Below are 18,751 nucleotides of genomic sequence, written 5' to 3'. Positions count from 1 at the left end.
TGGGCACAAACTTATGTTTTATTCAAAAAGCTTATACAGAGAAAAGAGCACAACTTTGATAGTAGTTTGGGCTTAAGGTCTTTATACAGAAAACCAAGATCCATTTTCAAGGTTTCCTGTCAAAAGAATACCCAGTGACAACTGAAACAATTTTAGAGAATCATGAATCATCAGCCCTTGAGCCATCTGATTCAACACAGGCCTACTGCAAAGACACTCCTGACTTACAGGAATTTTTAAAACTCTTTTTTTTTTTCATCAAATGGTATAAAAATACCTAAGTATACCGCATACAATCAGGTAATGTTTCAGCTGATTGAATATTTCTCAGCAAAAGCTGGGATTGAGGGCAGACATCCCAGCAGTGACCTCCACCCTGAGAAACCCTTCCAAACACCACGCATGACGGTCCTTCTTACTGGGCAGCAGGTGCCCAAATAATGCCCCAGTGCCGCTTGTGTACAAAATCAAGACCCATAGTTGGCTTCATCAAAAGCTTTTCGGGCCCGTTTCAGTTCTTCATTCATAGTTAGGAGATCTTTAACTCTGGCAAACTTGCGGGGGTCCTTGCGGATCAGAAAGACAATGTCCTCCACCTGCACCCGACCCTGCCGCCCGATGGACATGGCCTTGTGTGTCTGTCAGAGAGGACAAAAGTGTCAGCAGCATTCCTTTGCCATGGTGGTTTTTTAAGCTCTCCATTCCACTTTATTTCCTGTCATTTTTTAATCCAAAAAGCAAGCAATTGCAGGTTCTGGGCACCATCATCCTAGCCACAGAGAACTTGCCAGTAAACCATGGGCTTACTCTGCTGAGCTGCCTGACACTTACCCCCTGAACAACCATATATACATCACATAATGGTATCAAAACTGAGGCCAGATTACACACGGGACACCCAGCCTGCAGAACTGCTGAAGATTAGGCACAGCTTGGAATCAGTGAGGTAACCACATCAAAGGACAGTGCAGGGCATTTTAAGGGGAATGTTTGGATACTTAGTATCCAGGTCTGGAAGAGAAATGGCTTCAGGCCCAAGAATGCATTTCTTTTGTAGGGCAGAGCTAAGTTCCCATCCATGTGCAGACACTGGGCAAACAGAAAGTTGACAGACTTTCAAATCTGAGCCTTCTGTCAGCTGCACATAAGGGATGCTGCAGTGAACCCCAAAGTCAGGTGAGTTCTTCCCCTCCTGCACTACTGATCTCACTGCTACAAAGACTAAATCTGCATGGAGCAAGATGCAAAAATTTCGCTTTAATCTTGGAAAAACAAATTCCAAGTTTATGTTTCTCCTACTAATGCCATGAGTTTGGGGCCTGGGATAATGCCGTTTTTGAGTCAGAGATATTAACCTTCAGAAGGCTATAGTCCTGGTGAGGATGTTTTGACCATGCCATCTAGAGCTGACTTACCATTTCAGTGATAAACTCTATTACCAGGTCCTCAAGAATGTCCACTGATTCCGTGTAAGGGTTCTGGTCATCCCCGAATCCATACATCATGCACCTTACTGCACAAAGAAACACTCAGCGTGAGGCTTCTTTCATCCTTTCAGTGCTGCACGCAGCTAGTTAGAGCTCACCAGCCTGCACATCCCTGCACCAGGACGGCACTCCCGTCTGTCAGGCAGGACAATTCTTGAGGAAACATACAGAAAATAAACAAGGCAACAGAAGCCCTGTAGAGACAGGAGCTGTACGTTCAGAAAAGCATGTCTGAGGACGGGCTCTCAGAATATTCATTTAGTCTGCAAAGCACTGCACAGTGACAGCACAGGTGACTTCGGGCACGGCTAGGTTCAGAGGATGCATTAGCAGTATTTCTGAGGGGGGTCTACATGGCAGATTTCTGCAGTTGCAGCCAAAGCACATTATGAAAGCCGCTGTTTCGCTAAGGGGAGTGAGTTTCGGGACCCCATGGCTGTCAGCTCGGGGCTTCAGCTCTCTGGCCCGGCCCGACTTACGCTCTTTGGAGAACAGCCTCTTCCTCCGGCCCTGCCCGCCGTCCAGGCCCCCGCCGGCGTCCTCCGCGTCCTCTTCGAACTACACGGGCACAGCGGAGGGGAGGCCGCGGTCAGCGCCCGTCTGGTCTCGGCCCCTTCCCGCCGCCCCCCCGCCCTCGGCTGGGCTGTGGATCCCGGGCAGGGCACCCTCCCGGCAGGGCAGCCCCCCCGGCACTCACCGGCGCGTCCTCCTCCTCATCCGCCATGGCTGCCGGCGGCCCGGAACAGCTCCCGCGGCCCGGCCCCGCCCCGCGGCCCCGCCGAGCGCCAGGGGCGGGGCGGGCGGCGCTGCCGGGCCCGCCCGTGCAGAGATTACTCTTGAAGATGTTAAACTGGACACATTCCAGAATGGATCCTTGCTGGGTTCCACTTGTAACTGCCAAGCAACTGGAGTATGACCCATTGGCTTCTGTGCTCTGAGCTCAATTATTCAATCAGTATTTACTGATCTACCAGTGCACCTGTCCGGACTGCAGTGTTCTAATGTTGGACACTGTTGCAAAAACACTGCCTTTGTAGTGTCCGGGTTATGGCGACAGACCAGACCCAAGACAGAGCAGAGGAAGAAAATGGAGAAAGAACAGCTGAAAGACCAGGGAAGATGCACAAGGTGAAATCCTTTTCCATGGAAGCTAATACTCAACATCATTTCTGTAAATCACAGCTGTAGAAGAGGCAAAGCTTCACCAGGTAATGACAGGAGCCTTAAGTGAAGCTTGTGCACTGCAAACAACTAAAGACATTTACTGAAATGAGCTCTAATGTATCAGTATGCTGCCTACCCACCATTCATCAATGAAGGGGAAAGAAAGGGAGATCTTCTGTGTCCCTGGCCTGAGAAAATGCAGCTCCCCACTCTGCAACTCGGCTGGCTCCTTAAGAACCTGGCACAAAAATATCCAGTAGTGTGTCAAGGCACCTGCTTATCCAAAGCCTGTTCCCAGGAAGGCACTTGTATGTAAGTTCTACTGTTTAGGGAGAGGACTTGATTTTATTTGCTGTTTTGTCACAGGGGCACTGTCACACTCAAGAATCACACTGTAGCGTTCTCTCCTGCAAATGGCTGAGCAAAATGCAGGAGTTATCCCAGTATTTGAAGCACTTCTGAATAAAACCAAGATGTGTCCAGAGATAAATGTAGTTCTTCTGGAGAAGATGGTACCTAATGTTCCATGGACACATCCAGTTTGTTTATACAAATGGATCAACTGAGCATATTTGATGTATTTAAGTGGTTAGTAAAAGACTTCCTAGCACTGCAAGGGGTTGTAATGTAATGTAAGGGGTTTTGTTCTGAAGAGGGACTAAAACCAGAACTGCACTTTTTTACATATTCAGGGTTATTTTCAGAGGCTCTTCAGTCAAGGCTGAGGCCCTGAAAATTACAGCCTTGATGAGATTGATGTTTTTGGAAGATCCTGGTTTTAAGATACTACAAAATACCCTTTCTGAAGTGTCCACTTTCACTTGTTCCATCTGTATAGCTACTGCTGCAGTTCTAGGATCATGCATCCCTTGAGCTGGTTTGTCCTCCAGCATTTTAGGATTAGAGATAAAATATTAACACAATTACAGGTTTGATCACTAAGATGCAGAAGCTAGAGTGCCACATTTACTGCATTCCTCACATTCTCCTCTTCTTACATTTATGCTGAAAACAGATCTTGTTTCATGACTAGTGTCTTACAACAAATTGCATAGTAAAAGCAAGTGATATTTCAAGTCCTTTTGCACTGTCAGAGTGGTTTAGAAAAGAACTTTCCTTTTTTGAGGTTTGAACACTTAATGCAAGTAGCTGACAACTGCATAACCACATTTGGGCACGTTAAGACATGACAAAGACTGGGTTTGACACGGGCACTTCATGGCTTCAGGCTAAGTTCTCCTGTATGAGTGCTGCTATTGATGGCTGTCCTTTTGTCCAGTTCTGCCTTGTAACTGGGCAGTTTCAGGTGCTCTTAGACAGACACAGCTGCTGTGGGACGCTGTTCCCCTACAGAGTACAGGTCATCTCAGTGTTGTGCTTCAGCTGCCAGGGCAGAGCCGATAGAGATCATGGATGGTGTGCCACAGATCTGGCAATTCATCCACGTGGAGCTGCAGAAATTCCTGCTGGATCTCAAAACAGAAGGTAGATGCAGCCCTGACTCATGACAGTGTGCAGGACAGCGTTCCTCTAGACGTCAGTCTTTTATTCCACTCTGTTTCAAGCCAACACTCATGGAAAAAGCAGATCCCATGAAAGCTGTGTTCTTTCCTTCATCCTTGTGGAACAGGGACAACTCAATGTCTGCAAGCAAGGCATGCTATCCTGCTGCACCTACTGAACACAGGACAAAGAAGAGTTACAGAAGGAAATATACAGGATGTCAAACACACCACAGACAACAGGGTGGCTGTTTCTGCTCCACATGGCCTTACAGCAGGTGGGTTGCACAGGAGGTAGCTTTTGGCCCCTGCTATCCTACCCCTAACCCCAGCTGACAGAAGGAAACCTCTCTCTGTGTATCATTCAGTTCAACTGGGCAATACAGTTTGCTTCATGTTAGGGCTGTAGTTTTTCATCCCTAGATTAAATGCCTCTTTATTAATGATATTACTAGACTGTCTCTAGTATCCTGAATATAGCAGAGGTTAGGCATGGAGTAGCAGATTTTTGAACATTTCAGCATAGAGAGAGGAAATGCTGTATTAAAACTTCCCTCCTCTATGGAGGTTCCCTACTTTTTTTCTCCTTAGCATAATCATGTAGACTTTTTTAACAGTTTTATATAATAACCTGGATTAATTCATGCTGGAAACCTCCTGAACTGATGAACTTAATAAAGAAAAAATTAGCTTAATAAATACTAATTTATTCAAAAATACCATATAGTAAACTGGGTTATTTACAACAGAAACCCCAGACCTCTGGTTTTGGTACCTTTTGTTCCTGATGAGCCAAGCAGATCAGCAGGTCTTTTCAGCGGGCCTCTACAGTGGGCAGGTTTCCAGTAACGTGGGCGACAAAACACCTGAGCAAGTGAACCCCCGAGAACTCCACAGAACTGTGCAAACAGAGGCACACATGTTCAGTGCCAGATAATGCTGCATCTTGGAGTAATAAATGCAAACAGCCCCTGGCTATGTTCAGGTACATGTCCCACAGTACACCTTGGGAAGAGCCTGCACTTTGGTTATGTGATCCAACAATTACAGCTCTTACTCTTACCAGAACTCTGAATAAAATAGCCAAGCCTGCTACCATGCAGTACAGGGGCTGCTGCTGCCTCGCTTTAAGAAAGGCCAAAGGAAGAAGCACCCTTAGGAACAAACTTCACTCACTTGCAGAGAAGGGGGAAGGAAAGGGACACTTCCCTGTCAGCAGCCCACCTCTATCCTTGGGGCACAGAGAGGTGCTGCCTCCAAAGCAGACAGACTTCTTCTAGGTATCTTGCCCTACTGAACTCATCACCAGAAAGAAAACAGCAGCAGTGGCAAGGAGCTTTACCTGACCAGGAAGAGCTGAGGAAAGCATCCCTGAGTGTTCTCCTTTACAAACTCCTGAATCTCCAGTACGTTCTTTAACAACAATCCCCTGGAAGCTCGGTCAATTTTTGTTAACACCATCTACATGGATCCAGAAAGGGAGGATTGAAAGAAGAAAGTAAACTTATTTTGCTGTTAACCTGGAACATCTGTAAGAGTCCTAGACCATCTAGGTTAACATCTGTTAACCTAGACCATCTTACAAAGCAGTCTGAAAGCTCTGGTCATATCTAGGGGGAAGAATGGTCTAACACAGTTCACCAAAACACTTCTATGGCCTGCATAAGGAGGGGGCCTTTTCAAGCTGAGCACTGAATAAAAAAAAGTATCTATTTAATAACCCACACAAAAACCCCTCTTAAATCCTACTTGTCTGCCTTAACCCATTTTAAACCTGTTTTATTAACAATAAAGGGTGTGGAGTTACTGCTTAGGCAGGTCAACTTGCATAGCCTCAGGTATAGGGTACACACCTTTATAGAGTGTATACTATACACTCTATATAAAATAGATAATATAAGATATAAGATATATAATAGATAAAATAAATATAAGTTACAGATGTACCTTATAACCAATCCAAGAATCAAGCATTACCTACCACATAAGGAATCCCAAACTCTTCCAGCATCTCTACTGCAATGTGATCTGCTTTCTGGAGTCCGACAACACCATCAACTAATAGGAAAGTCCTCTTCAAGCTGCCAGAAATAAAAGCAACAGTAATTGCCACCATTATTTCATGCCTGCTCTGCTACTTCCAAATTCATAAACAAAAACAAGTAACATGGGATCTGGGGATAGGAAGAGCCAAGAAAAGCCATGCATAGAAACTGAGAGTCAGCATGGAGCAGCACCTCAATCTTTCCTGCTGTTTTGATCTGTCTGAGCATGAATGAGTGACACTGCAGAAGCTTCCAGGGAAATGATGTCAGGAATAATGGATGGAAGGAGCTACCCCTCTGCATTTTCTGTCAGGGGTGTCTGTCTGGCTTTGCCTGTGCTGTGAGGTACAGGTAGGTCCCTTACTTGTGCCGTTCCTGCAGATAGGCCTCCACCATCTCAACAAAGTCCTGCGGGGCGCGATAGCCATATCCTGGCATATCCACCAGTGTGAAGTACTTCCCTACTTTGAAGAAATTCATCTTCTTGGTGTGGCCCTGAAGAGAGCATTTAGGCAAGATGAAGGACAGGGGTAGTTTTTAAAAAAGCTGCTTTAAGCAATGTACTAGGAGATGCTCTGAAAAACATCTCTGTACCAGACCCCTGCCCGCCCAAATGCTTTGAATTGCCCAGTCTCCTACCTGTGTAGCAATCCTATATGGCTCTATCCATAAAGCAGACTAAAAACACCTTAATGGGTCTCTGAGCTCTCAAAGGGCTTTACAGCACAGCTGCTCAGGTTGTACAGCTCCTTTGCCTGGCTGAAGAGCTATGCTGGGCTCCTGTTCCTGGGCTAGAGCAAGGCCAGTGCCAGCCATGAGGATGACTACCAAAGCTGGCATTCTTTGTCACTTCAGGCTACTCAAGAGCTTGTTCCCTCCCAGCCTTCTCAGTCCTGTCCTCTGGACTGGTACCAGCTTATGTCGTGGTTTAACAGACAGACCCAAAGGGGGTGAAGTTAAAAACATCACTCACCGGAGTTTTTGACACTCTAATTTCCACTTCTGGAGCCAGTGAAAACAAGGCCCGGATTAAAGATGATTTCCCGACATTGCTTCGGCCGATGAAGCACACCTGCAGGGGGAGAGGCACAGAGGGCACATCTACACCCGCCCTGCTGCAGCCAGTCCTGGTCATTTCCCAGCCCGTGCTGCCAGTGCCGGGGACAGCGGTGTCCTGTGCCACGGACACGTCAGGCTGCCGAGCTGCACACCGGGGAACAACAACAAATAAACCATTTTTTAAAAAGCAGCAGTAAGTGCCCCACATATTGCGCAGCGCTATGACAGAGCTGCACAACCACCCCACCACCCCTTTACCCCTCAGCTCAGCCCGGCCCGGGGGGGGCCGCGGTCCCGGCCGAGGCGCGGGGCAGCGCTCGCCTGACCTCGGGCAGGGCCGGCGGCGGGGCATGGTCCATGCGCACGGCGGAGCTCACGTAGTCGATGGAGTGCCTGCCGTCGGACCTGAAGAGCGCCTCGGCGCGCTGCAGGGCGGCCAGCCCGGGCTGGAAGAGGCGGAACGGCGCCGTGTCGGTGCCGGGCGCCAGGTACCGCTCCAGCCTCTGCAGCGGGAACACGATGGCGGTGCGGCGGCTCCGCTCCAGCCGCAGCACCTGCCACAGGGCGGCCAGCGGCGGCCCGGCCCGGCCCGCGGCACCTCCCGCCCGGGGCAGCAGCATCGCGGCCCCTGCAGGCGGGGCCCGGCCGGCCCCGGAAGGCGGCGGGCGGGACAGCGGGGCGGGACAGCGGGGCGGGACAGCGGGGCGGGACAGCGGGGCGGGACAGCGGGGCGGTGCCCCGGCTGTCCCCACCCAGCCCGGGGCTAGCAGGGCCCGGTACGGCCTGTGCGCCCGCCTCCAGCATCGACCCCCGGGAGCCGGAGGCACTCCCAGGCTCGGCTCTTTAAAGAGTAATCACAGACTGTGCTGAGTTGGAAGGGACAGATCGAGTCCAACTCCTGGCCTGTGCAGGACACCCCAGGAATCACACCATGTGCCTGAGAATGTTGTCCAGACACTTTCTGAACTCTGTCAGGCTTGATGCTGTGACCACTCCCAGGGGAGCCTATTCCAGGGCCCAGCCACCCTCTGGGTGAAGAACCTATTCCTAATACCCAACCTAAACCTCCCTTGACAAAACTTCAGGCCATTCCCCTGGTTCCTGTCACATCACCACAGAGGAGAGATCAGTGCCTGTGCCTCCCCTCACCCTCATGAGCACGTTCTAGACTGCCATGAGGTCTCCCTCACTCTCCTCCAGGCTGAACAGACCCAGTGACCTCAGCCCCTCCTCATACGGCTTCCCCTCAAGGTCCTTCTCCATCCTCATTACCCTACTTTGGACCCTCTCTAATAGCTTTATATCCTTCTTACGTTGTGTAATAAGCGCCAATCACTCGCTTTTGGGATTTTTGGAAATTTAATAAAAATAAAAAATGGTTATAAAAAAATAATAATACAAATAGAATAATAAAAGTTGAGCAATTTAGAGTAGGACAATTTATGAGACAATAATGGCAAAGAGTTACAGCCTGGGCTGGGTATCCCTTCCTGGACAAAAGTGAGCCAGGAAAAGGACCTCGTTAAGAGAAAATTCACTCCTTAAGAGGAGTAATCTATTGCATATACAGAACACTTGATTATGCATATATTTTATTTAAAACAAGAAATCCATCTGGTACTTGTCAAAAATTTTCTGTTAATCCCCAGGTGCCTCTGAGTCTAAGTCAGGCTTGAAGAAGTTCGTTTCTGTAGATAAGGAACGCCATAAATCCTTCTCCTCTGGAAATTTAGGGGTTTTTGTAATTGTTATCTCTGTGCGAAGAACCCCCTGATTACCTTCTCCTTCTCCCGAGCTCATAAAAAGAATATCTCACACACATAGCTTCTATTTTAACTACTAGAGCTTAATGCTAATTACAAAACTACATTCACTATACTATTCAAAAGTTAATATAGCATAACTTTTCAACCTAGCATAATACACTTATCTGTGCAGAGCCATATAATATGCATTTCTCACATGTTGTGACCAAAACTACACACAACATTCAAGGTGAGGCTGCCCCAGCTCAGAGCAGAGCAGGACAATCCCCTCCCCTGCCCAGCTGTGATGCTGTGCCTGATGCCCTCCAGGACAGGGTTGGCCCTCCTGGCTCCAGGGCACTGCTGGCTCAGATTCAACTTTCCATCGACCAGGACCCCCAGGTCCCTTTCCATGGTGCTGCTTTCCAATGTCTCCTTCTCCAGTCTGTCTGTACATTCCAGATTGCCCCATCCAAGGTACAGAATTTGTTTGGTTTTTGCCCAGTCCTTTAATTTATCGAGGCCTCTCTGCAGGGCCTCTGCCTTTGAGGGAGCGAGTCAACAGCTGCTCCCAGTTTTGTATCATCTCTTCAGCTCGGTGTCTTTTTATGTGTGTTCTCAGGCCAAGCCCAGCCGCACTGTGGAGCTGCTGAGGGCTCCGTGTGCTGATACCTTGTTTGGCCAGGGAGTAGGACAAAACAGCCCTGTCCTATAGCACCATCCACCTCCCACTGCAGCCACCAGTTTTCCAAGTGCTCATCTGATAAATAAAAAAGTCAAGTAAATTCAGAAAAAAATCTGTTTCTTCAAGCAGAACCAAGCAGAACTATGTAGAGGTCAGTTCTATTTTGGATAAAATAAACCCAAACCAACCACAAAACTGTTGGCACCTGTGTTCACATTATAGTAAGAAAACCCCTGAAGTTTTACTACTTGATTGATATGTATCAGACTGCTGTTTTCCTATCAAAAACCACATAAAGCTTTTTACACTCTTCTCCCTCATGACTGCAGTTCATAGGGCTGTAAAACTACAGAAATAAATGTATGTCCTTGAAACATTTCACCTTCAAAGTACTGCAATTTTAACATGATCAGATGAAAGTAAACTTCATCAGTACCTTTATAAAAGTAATACATGAAAATATCCTGATGTTCAACCTTACACCCAGGCCAGCCTGGACATCCTGCAGAACACTGACTTTCCTTTGAGACAGGGACCCTTTTTCTTCTGTAGTCACAGCCCTTTGTTTAAAGCCGTGTAAGTCTGGATGGTTTGATTATTACAATGAATAGATTCGAGGCCAGGAAGGACTGTGAGAAGATAAGAGAGGCTATATCCTACTTTCTTTGTATTGAGCTCAGTTACAAAGCTATATGGAGAGAACTTTGATCCCTGAAGAAGAGGGCAGTCAACAACATACACGTTTCTCAGAGATAGCTTTGAATATTTTGTAGAAAGACAAACTTCTACTGAAATCCATAATCTGCTTCTCAGATTTATCATCAGTGTCAAAGTGGTTAACAGTGAGAGGTTAATGGTGCAAGTATAAGGAAAAAGCCCTGTATTCTACCTGAGTCCTGTAAATTAAGACTTCTTAAAACCTGCCTTGTTTCACAGCAAGACAAAGCTCAAATGTGCATAGCTCAGAACAGGCCACAGTCACTGGCTGCTACACGCATACTTAGAAGAGTGCTCCCAAATAAATCTACAGATGACTTTTATTTGGCTCCAAACCAGTTTGGAACCTACAGGGCAGGCCTCTCTCCTGTCACTGCCTATGGCACAAATACTTAAAAATGCAGAAAAAAGGCAAAACCTTTCAAGAATTACTTCAGGAACACTGCTAATCCTTTCTTGGGGAGTACTAAAGCAGCAACCTAATTGAATTGAAATCTGTGGTGAATCTATTAACAGAATAACCACACTGGCTGGAGTGAGACCTGTTCGTAACCACACCAGCAGGCAGATTTCCCCATTTCTATGCCAAACGGTGACACATGAAGCAGTACAAGTGCTTTTACCTACTTTTGCCTCAGAGTCCCACACAGCTCACAGCTGCAGCAGCAGACCTGCCTGCTTCAAATTACCCTGCAATAGCTGCCCTTGCCAGGCACACGTTCTGCAGCACATGACACTCAGAACAACCGGCCAGGCACAGGAGGGGAGGCAGAGAAACCGATGGGCCCATTTAACACCACATCTGCTGGTGTGATTGTGGGAACAGAGGTGCCAGGGTCACACCCCAGCCACTAATTAATTCTCTCTTTTTAATGTGACTACATAGGTGGCAGGAACAAATTAAGGTGGTATAGGACCTTTTGAATACTACTAATTATATCAGAGGGTGGGATAAACAAGAGCATCCAGTAAAACCACATCTAAAACCTGCAAACTGGAACTGTACATTTCAGTAGAAGGTGTTTATTTTTTCTTGAACCAAACTGCAGCCTAGGTTCTCTGGGGCAGACCATACAGAGATGGAAAATGGCAGGTTGCTGTGGACAGAGCTGGTAAATTACCAACATTTAAGCCCACTTTGTATCTCCCCTGAAAGATTCTGCTTGTTATTGTGCATGTTATTGCCAAACATCAGGCATTCACACTGACACTGCCTATGGCTCATGTCTGCGACGGCAGATGCGTCTTTTCAGTTGCTAGTTACGTAGTTCAAATATTAGAGAATTAGTACAAAAGTAATTTAGTCCACATTAAAAACTCTGACAACTGTCTTGGAGCAGAGACGCCTGTCCAAAGGGCTTCGTCACTCTGCACTCTGACAGCTCTCATGGAGCTTCTGAAAGGCATGAAGGCTCTTGCAGAAATGTTTGCAAGCAGCACATCTTCCTCATCCTGCTGCTCCACTGCTGGTGCCACAGAGTTCCCTGCAGATGGGAACTCCACCTCTTCTTCTGGACGAGCCCGTTCCAGCACAACACCAAGGCTCTTCTCCTGTGCCACCACCACGGCATCCTTAAAGCCGAGCACTAGGAAGTGACGGCTCCTGGAACTTGCTGCTGTGTGTCTGCCCATAGGAAACACCTTCTGCAACGGCCTTGGACTCCAGGTTGGCTCTCTGCATTTGCCTGGCCATCTGCATGCTCAGGAATGAGCAGGTTCTGCTGGTAACCTGTGGTGAAAAAAAACAAAGAGAATTTGAATAAAGAGAACAAAGACTGCAATTCAGTCAAGGCAGTAGAGACGGGATAAAGTTTGGCACAGGCAATAGGTAGCACAAGTAAGGGTGTTTGGAGAAGAAACTGTTCTACAAGCACTTGTCTTAAATAAAAAAAAGATGATCTTGTTACTACAGAACTGATCATATCCAGGATTGGTTTGCAGACAGCTGAACATTTATTCCTTTGCCTTCCAGGCACAAGCAATTCTAACCACTTAGCCAAACTATTACAACAGCTGGGTACATTTTTAAGAAAGGTTTGCACATATCCTAAGACTGGGGACTGTCAGTCATTCCTACCTTGCACATGCCCACGCAGCTGAGGGTGCAGGCACTCGTGTCCAAAGGGCTTCCTCCCTCTCCAGTCCCGCTGCCCTCACCCAGCCTCTGGCTCCAATGGACACTCTTGCCAGATGCAGCCCAAGTGTGCACATCTTCCTCCTGCTGCTCCTGCACTGCCTGCTCCACACACTGAGCTGCACACGGGAACGCTGCTGCCCTCGAGGCTCAACCCTCTTGTCCAGCACCACACCAAGGCTCTGCTCCCATGGCACAGCTGCATTTTCCTCAGAGCCACAAAGCAGCAATTGGCAGCTCCAGGATATTTGCTCCTGCCACACATTCTGCTGCTGTTGCCTCTCTGCTACGGGCTGGACTCACAGCTTTGCTTTCAGGCTTCTCCTGCCAGCTGCATCCTCAGGGATCAGGTGTTTGTCTCATCCCCGTGCCTCTGAGGGAGCAGGGCTGCCTGTCCAAAGGGCTTCATCCCTCTGCACTCTGGCACCTCTAACTCGTGCTTTGGGAAGGATGGATAATCTTGTCACAAGTTTCCCAAATATGGAGCTCTTCCTTGTGTTGCTCTTGCACTGTTCCTGCCAGCAAATTTCCTAGTGATTCGATCACCTGCATTTTCTCTTCTATGATCCTGTTTATCACCATTCCCTTTGTGTTCTCCTATGGTACCACCAGAGCATTCAGGCAGCCATTGACTTGGAAATTCTCTAACTCCGTGAGAATAGCTTGTGTTCCTCTGCCTTCTGGCAGTGGCTTTTTTGATGCCTACTTTGTTACATTTTGCTTAAAATAAAGATTCATTCCTTGATACCCTGATTCCCCTTTCAGGTCTCAATACATCATCTCTTCTGGTGCTGTTTTACAGTGGACAAAATGTTCAGTAAAGGTCCTTCTCAAAACCTTTATCTTGTCAATGCTTCATAAGTGTTGCAGGTCTTATTAGTTCATATCCTAGATTATTGATCATCTTGTTCCAGATTAGTAATTTAAAATTAAGAATTCTTAATTTCTTCTATGTACACGATGCAATGACACATATTTGTCTTTTTTTTTCTTTTTGCAAAACATGGACAATTTTTTCTTTGTTTTATATCTTTTTTCCTGAACTCATTTGTTTCCTGTTTTCACTTCCTCTACTCAGATGACCTTTCCTACGATTCATTCTTGTAATGATTCTCCAGTCCTTCCATACTACTTTATAGAGATGTAGCTGTTGAAACATGTACTTATATGGATATTTTTTGTTGTTTTGCATTATACTTTGGTATGATGATCAAACATGAGTTCTAGATTTCTGTGGACTGCAAAAAGTTTTTATATTTTTAAGGAAAAATATGTTTAAAAAAATTGGAGAGCATAATTTTAAAAAAATAGTTTCATTACCTGTCCAGTAGCCATAAAGGAGATCTGTATCCGTCATCTAAAAATAAAGCAAGCTTTTGATTTGACACACACATTTAGACTTTTCTATCCTGTATGAAAAAAATAGAAAAAAATGTTATTACAGTTTTATCTTCAATTGCACATTGCTTTTAGCCTTGAGTGAAGACTCTGCATTATTGAAGAGAACCAATTTAAGCAGTGCAGCTCTAGGTTTACACTTGACCAGAACCTTAGACCAGGAATTAAAAGCAGAAATTAGTTTGGATGCCACCACAAGGCAACAGAACATTGTCCTGTTGCCATTCCCACTGTTGGAGTAAAACTGGAACCAAGCAATCCCATTGCATTACAGCCACCCTTATGCTGCAAAGGGGAAGCCCTGATCTCAGAAATGCCAGAGCTTTTCCATGTGTGAAGGCATCCTCCCTCCCAGAGGTATTGCAAGTTCCTCTCTCCCCACTCCGTTCCACCCGTAAATTGAACACTGACAATCCATAAAGGATGTACACTACAACACTGGGATGGACTTTGTTCCTTAGGCAGTTCTAAAACAGTCTGGAAGTTGCTCAGCCTCTTCAAGTGAGCCTGTGTAGCTTTTCCTCCTACAAGAATCCAAACTACTTTGTTCACTGCTCCACGTAATTACCAGAGGATTTTGCTGGATTTTCCCATGATGTTTTATTACACAGATTGGATAGATGATCTTCAAACTTCATAGGTGATATTTACCACAGAGTATCAATAAATAGAAAGCATCAGGACAAAAGTTAATCTAATATACACTCCCAAAAATAGCACTGCCTTGCATACAACAAAGTGACTTAGGCATGAAGATGAGCAAGCTGATGGTCCTTTGGATTCCAGTTTTCAAGGGTGACGTTAGTGGAACACTGCTTGGAGCACTGCTCACACAGTGTTTATGTTAGGATGAACAGAACAGGCTAAAATGGGGATTTTCCTGGTCTTGAAGGGGCAATTTCTTCCACAAAACATCCAAGACTTCTCAGGGAACAGGAGGGACCACACCATGCTGTGCAAGGCTACCATGATTTAAGAGTCCAGATTATCTTGTGATATTTATATAACCTTGGCTGGAACAGCAAAGGGGCAGTGCAATTTCCAAGGCTGCATAAGCAAAGGATGGGTGTAGATACAGCTCTGAAACAAAGCCCAGCTACAAGATCCATTTGTTTTCTAGGTTTGCTGAGAGCCTTTTTCTCCTGCCCACACCATCCTCTCCAGGATGACCGCAACACAACCAAAACACACACTCACCAACACAGCTCATCCAAACCTGCCAGGAAGATCAGTGCATTCAGCTGCTTCTCCAAAGCATTCTTCAAATTACACACTTTCTACTTACTCTAAAAACCAAAAGTATCCTTATGTGCCATGATCTAAAAAAAAGCCCTTTAGCTTGAACATAACTACCAAACTTGTTACAAGCTGCAGAATTCATACTATGATCCCTTTTCCTTTTTGTTTCACCTTAGAAAACAGAATTCCAAGGAGCTCTTGAAATTGACCTTTTTCAAGCGTTATCCTTTATATCCTTTAGTCACTGAAAGATAACCATGTAACAAGAAAAAAAGTAGCTGAAGCAAACTTAGCAGTATTTTATTTGTCCGGAAACTAAGAATTTAGAACATGAAATTTTTAAAAACACGATTTGACACAAGTGATAGGAAATTAACTTTTCCATCCACACTAAAGCAGTGGATGTGGCCTTGCCCACAGCTGCACTCCCTCCAAGGCTGTAACTGCTCTGCCAGGGGTTTATCCAGGCTATGGCTCCGAGGTGCTCCAGCACAACCCCATGCACAGGCACTGGTGTTCCAAGGGGTACCTGCTGAGCACGGCCTTATCCACAGCCACAGCGGCTCCAGGTTTATCCTTGGGCCACAATCCCCTCTTGGGCACAGACATAACCACGGGCACACATGCTCTGAGAGGTTCCTGCTCTGCCATGGGCTCATTCCCAGCCACTGCTGCCTGGGGCTGTCCTGTTCCCACGTGGGCTCACCCACGGCTCACAGCTCCCTCGACTCAAGCTCACGCTGCAGTTCCAGCTGCACAGAAACAGCAGCGCTGCCCGGGCCACCTGCCAGCCCAGCTGTGCCACCAGGGCTGTCATCCATGTCCCCAGGCACTGCACAGGAAGAGGAGAAGCCCTACAGGCAGCAGCAAAATCAAAATGGAACCCCTAACAAGTCCCATGGCAAGCCCAGGAGCCTCACAGCTCAGCAGCACCAACAGCTCTCAATCCAACCCAGCACATTCCAGCCAAAGCTGCTCTTACCTCAAAGCCTTCAGGCTCCATGGCAGGCACCAAAAAGGACGGGCATGGTTTAACCCCACCTGGCAACTCAGCCCCACACAGCTGCCTGCTCACTCCCCCACATGGGGGAGGGAATCAGGAAAAGGAGCAAATTCACAGGTTGAGATAAACACAGTTTAATAGGTCAAGGAAAAACAATGCACACAAACACAGCAAAAGAAAGAATCTATTGCCCACTGCCCCCTGCAGGCAGATGTTCAGCCATCTACAGGAAAGCAGGGCTCCATCACATGCAATGGTGACTTTACCACCACTCCTGACATCCCCTACTCACTTCTTCCTCCAGCTTTGTGTGCTGAACATGAGGCCGTATGGCCTGGGATATTCCTTGGCTCACTTGGGGGAAGCAGTGTTCCCTCCCAGCTCCTTGTGCTCACCCAGCGCACTCCCTGGTGGGTGGGTGAGATGCACAAAAGCCCTGGATGCTGTGTGAACACTGCTCAGCACCAGTGAAAACATCCCTGTGTTAGCAACACCGTCTCAGCTCAAATCCAAAAGAATGCCAGGACCAGCTACTGGGAAAAAAGGAACTCTACCCCAGGCCAACCAGCTGAGCTCAGCAGCTTCACCAAGTCTGCTTTCAGGATCAAAATAGAACTCAGTCATGTTCCATATTGTCAGCTGCTGAAAACAGCACCAATTTATACCAGTTTACACAAACCTTCATTTCAAGTTCTGCAGTTCAGCATTTCCACTCTTCATCTCTTGACAAGCGACCAACACCCAAACTTCTTCTGTGGGTCCATCTGTGACACTGAAGCTGCCAGTGCCACGGCATGCAGCATGAAACACAGGGGATGCTGCCAGGGAAGCAAAGAACCACTGCCATCCACTGGCCCCTCTCCCTGTGCCAGTGAAATAGATTCTGTCATTCCATTTATAGACTCAAATTTTAGTTAACAATTTGAATCTCTGATACCTACTATTCTCTTATTACTAAGCTTGTATGAGGTGGTGTCACAGAAAATGATCATTGTTAAGCCCTTGAAAAAAGGGATTTTAAAGCCATCTTGAGACTTTCAGCCTTCCACTATCTGTAGGTGGTAGGGAAGGTTTTCTCAGAGTCCTCGGAATATTTTTTGTCCTTCCTTGTCTCTGCTTGAAAATCTTAACGATGCAACTTGTAACACCAAGCATATTTGCAGGTTTTTATGGTTTTGGTCTCTCTCTGCAAGCTCTATTTAGCTTTGTATTTTTTATCACGACTTCGGCCTATATCTTCTTGCTTTTAATCTTAAGAAAGAACCCGTTCCCTTCTCCCCAGCAGCTCCATCCCCACGGAATGCAATGGGCGGAGTTCCCGCCGGGTACGCAAATTGCGTAACCCGCGCTATTCACGAGCGCTCCGTAGATTGCGTAACGTTCGTGAATACCAAACTTACGGCAACTGCGTAAGTGGCGCCGCTCGTGTGCCCCGCGCCGTTTCCGTCCGCTCCGCGCTCTGCGCGGCTCTGCTCGGGGCGAGCGGCTCTGCGGGGAAGAAGGCAGCGGGCCCGGCCTGTCCCGGCCTTGCGGATGTCTCCCTCGGCCGTACGGGCAGCGCCCCCGGCCCGGGGCAGCCCCGCCGAGCGAGCGGCGTTTGAACACGGCGGGAACCGGGCCGTATCCTTGAGCAGCACTGCGCATGTGCAGCACAGCCGTCCGTACAGCAAAACGGCGGCGCCCTTCGAAGAATTCTCCTACAACCGATTGTTCTGAGTTCTGTGAAAGGATGCTTGTCTAAAGTTCAAAGTACAGGGGGTTTCCTCTGTTAGAAAAAGGCAGCTCCGAGCGGCTCAGTTTAGTGACCTATTACCCCCTGGGGAGGACACATGTCCCCTCAGTGACACTCTATACCCTCAGCATCACTAGGGGCACCCTCAGTGCCTCTCTGGTCCTCATAGATTACCTCAGATTTTCCTTCCACAATGTTCTATGCCATTGACATTACATAAGATTTTTCTTTCATAGTGTCCCCATCTGCATCTGTATGTTACCTCTGATTTAAGCCCCAAAATGCCATCTAATGATTAGGTCGGATTTTATCTCCAAAATGTCCTTTTTTCCCCCCTACTAATTCACCTCAGATTTTCCCTCACAAATGTTCTCTATTTTTCCCGTACAAATTACCTCAGATTTGGCTTCCAAAATATTCCTTTAGTCCACTGTAGATTACCCGAGATTCTACTTTAAAATGTTCTTTCTGTCCCTTTAAAATTACCTCAGATTTTTTTCACAGAATTTTCTCCGCCCGACCTCTCCAAATTACCTCAGACTTCTCCCGCCTTTCCTCAAGCCAGCTTTCTGCCTGAGAGATCCCTTCAGATTTTTCCCACCAAAAATCTGCTGTATGTCCTCCACAGATTATTGCAGTTTTTATTCCCACCGTCCAGTGGAAATAAAACTCCTCAACTTGACCCCCAAAATGTTCACTCCACGCCTACAGGTGATGCCTGGGGATTCAAGCATTCCTCCCCTCTCAAGTTCCTGCTGTCCCCTCTGAGCTACCTCAGCATTTGCCCTCACAAACTGAAACACCGTGCAGTCCTGTGATGGTGCAGGCCCATCCGTTCTTT

At 47.1% G+C, this 18,751-nt stretch overlaps 2 protein-coding genes and 1 long non-coding RNA gene across 8 annotated transcripts; all 3 read right to left on the bottom strand.

Moving 5' to 3' along the window:
• Positions 1 to 2,265, bottom strand: LOC134565322 (transcription initiation factor TFIID subunit 13). Its single transcript, XM_063424843.1, has 4 exons — positions 2,185 to 2,265; positions 1,967 to 2,045; positions 1,416 to 1,513; positions 1 to 638 (listed from the first exon to the last, which is right to left on the bottom strand). The coding sequence occupies exons 1-4, from the start codon at positions 2,209 to 2,211 to the stop codon at positions 468 to 470; spliced, it is 375 nt and encodes a 124-aa protein (XP_063280913.1). The 5' UTR covers positions 2,212 to 2,265; the 3' UTR covers positions 1 to 467.
• A 1,911-nt stretch (positions 2,266 to 4,176) lies between these two features.
• On the bottom strand, positions 4,177 to 7,931 carry LOC134565321 (GTP-binding protein 8-like). 5 transcript variants are annotated; one of them, XM_063424838.1, is made up of 7 exons: positions 7,584 to 7,931; positions 7,172 to 7,270; positions 6,563 to 6,693; positions 6,135 to 6,234; positions 5,496 to 5,614; positions 4,929 to 5,052; positions 4,177 to 4,328 (listed from the first exon to the last, which is right to left on the bottom strand). In XM_063424838.1, the coding sequence occupies exons 1-6, from the start codon at positions 7,875 to 7,877 to the stop codon at positions 4,968 to 4,970; spliced, it is 828 nt and encodes a 275-aa protein (XP_063280908.1). In that variant the 5' UTR covers positions 7,878 to 7,931; the 3' UTR covers positions 4,177 to 4,328; positions 4,929 to 4,967. The 5 variants fall into 5 exon arrangements, with proteins under 5 accessions (XP_063280908.1, XP_063280909.1, XP_063280910.1 ...); XM_063424839.1 differs by having other exon boundaries at positions 4,177 to 4,325; XM_063424840.1 differs by having other exon boundaries at positions 7,635 to 7,931.
• Positions 7,932 to 8,610: 679 nt separating this feature from the next.
• LOC134565323 (uncharacterized) lies at positions 8,611 to 17,954 on the bottom strand. 2 transcript variants are annotated; one of them, XR_010083872.1, is made up of 4 exons: positions 17,579 to 17,954; positions 13,859 to 13,947; positions 12,482 to 13,776; positions 8,611 to 12,133 (listed from the first exon to the last, which is right to left on the bottom strand). It is a non-coding gene; the product is annotated as an uncharacterized LOC134565323 (long non-coding RNA). The 2 variants fall into 2 exon arrangements; XR_010083873.1 differs by lacking the exon at positions 17,579 to 17,954 and adding an exon at positions 16,158 to 16,720.
• Positions 17,955 to 18,751: the final 797 nt, after the last annotated feature.

This window comes from Prinia subflava, unplaced genomic scaffold (genome assembly GCF_021018805.1).
Source record: "Prinia subflava isolate CZ2003 ecotype Zambia unplaced genomic scaffold, Cam_Psub_1.2 scaffold_180_NEW, whole genome shotgun sequence".
NCBI lineage: Eukaryota > Metazoa > Chordata > Aves > Passeriformes > Cisticolidae > Prinia > Prinia subflava.
The sequence above is the reverse complement of the archived record's forward strand: the minus strand, read 5'-3'. Positions and strand labels throughout refer to the sequence as shown.

Coding starts and splice junctions, on each gene's coding strand:
- LOC134565322 (XM_063424843.1), bottom strand. CDS start 2,211: ATGGCGGATGAGGAGGAGGACGCGCCG. Junction 2,046..2,184: donor ATGAGGAGGAGGACGCGCCG/GTGAGTGCCGGG, acceptor GTGCCCGTGTAG/TTCGAAGAGGACGCGGAGGA. Junction 1,514..1,966: donor GAGGCTGTTCTCCAAAGAGC/GTAAGTCGGGCC, acceptor TTCTTTGTGCAG/TAAGGTGCATGATGTATGGA.
- LOC134565321 (XM_063424838.1), bottom strand. CDS start 7,877: ATGCTGCTGCCCCGGGCGGGAGGTGCCGCGGGCCGGGCCGGGCCGCCG. Junction 6,235..6,562: donor TATCTGCAGGAACGGCACAA/GTAAGGGACCTA, acceptor TATTTCTGGCAG/CTTGAAGAGGACTTTCCTAT. Junction 5,615..6,134: donor AGTTTGGGATTCCTTATGTG/GTAGGTAATGCT, acceptor GGATCCATGTAG/ATGGTGTTAACAAAAATTGA.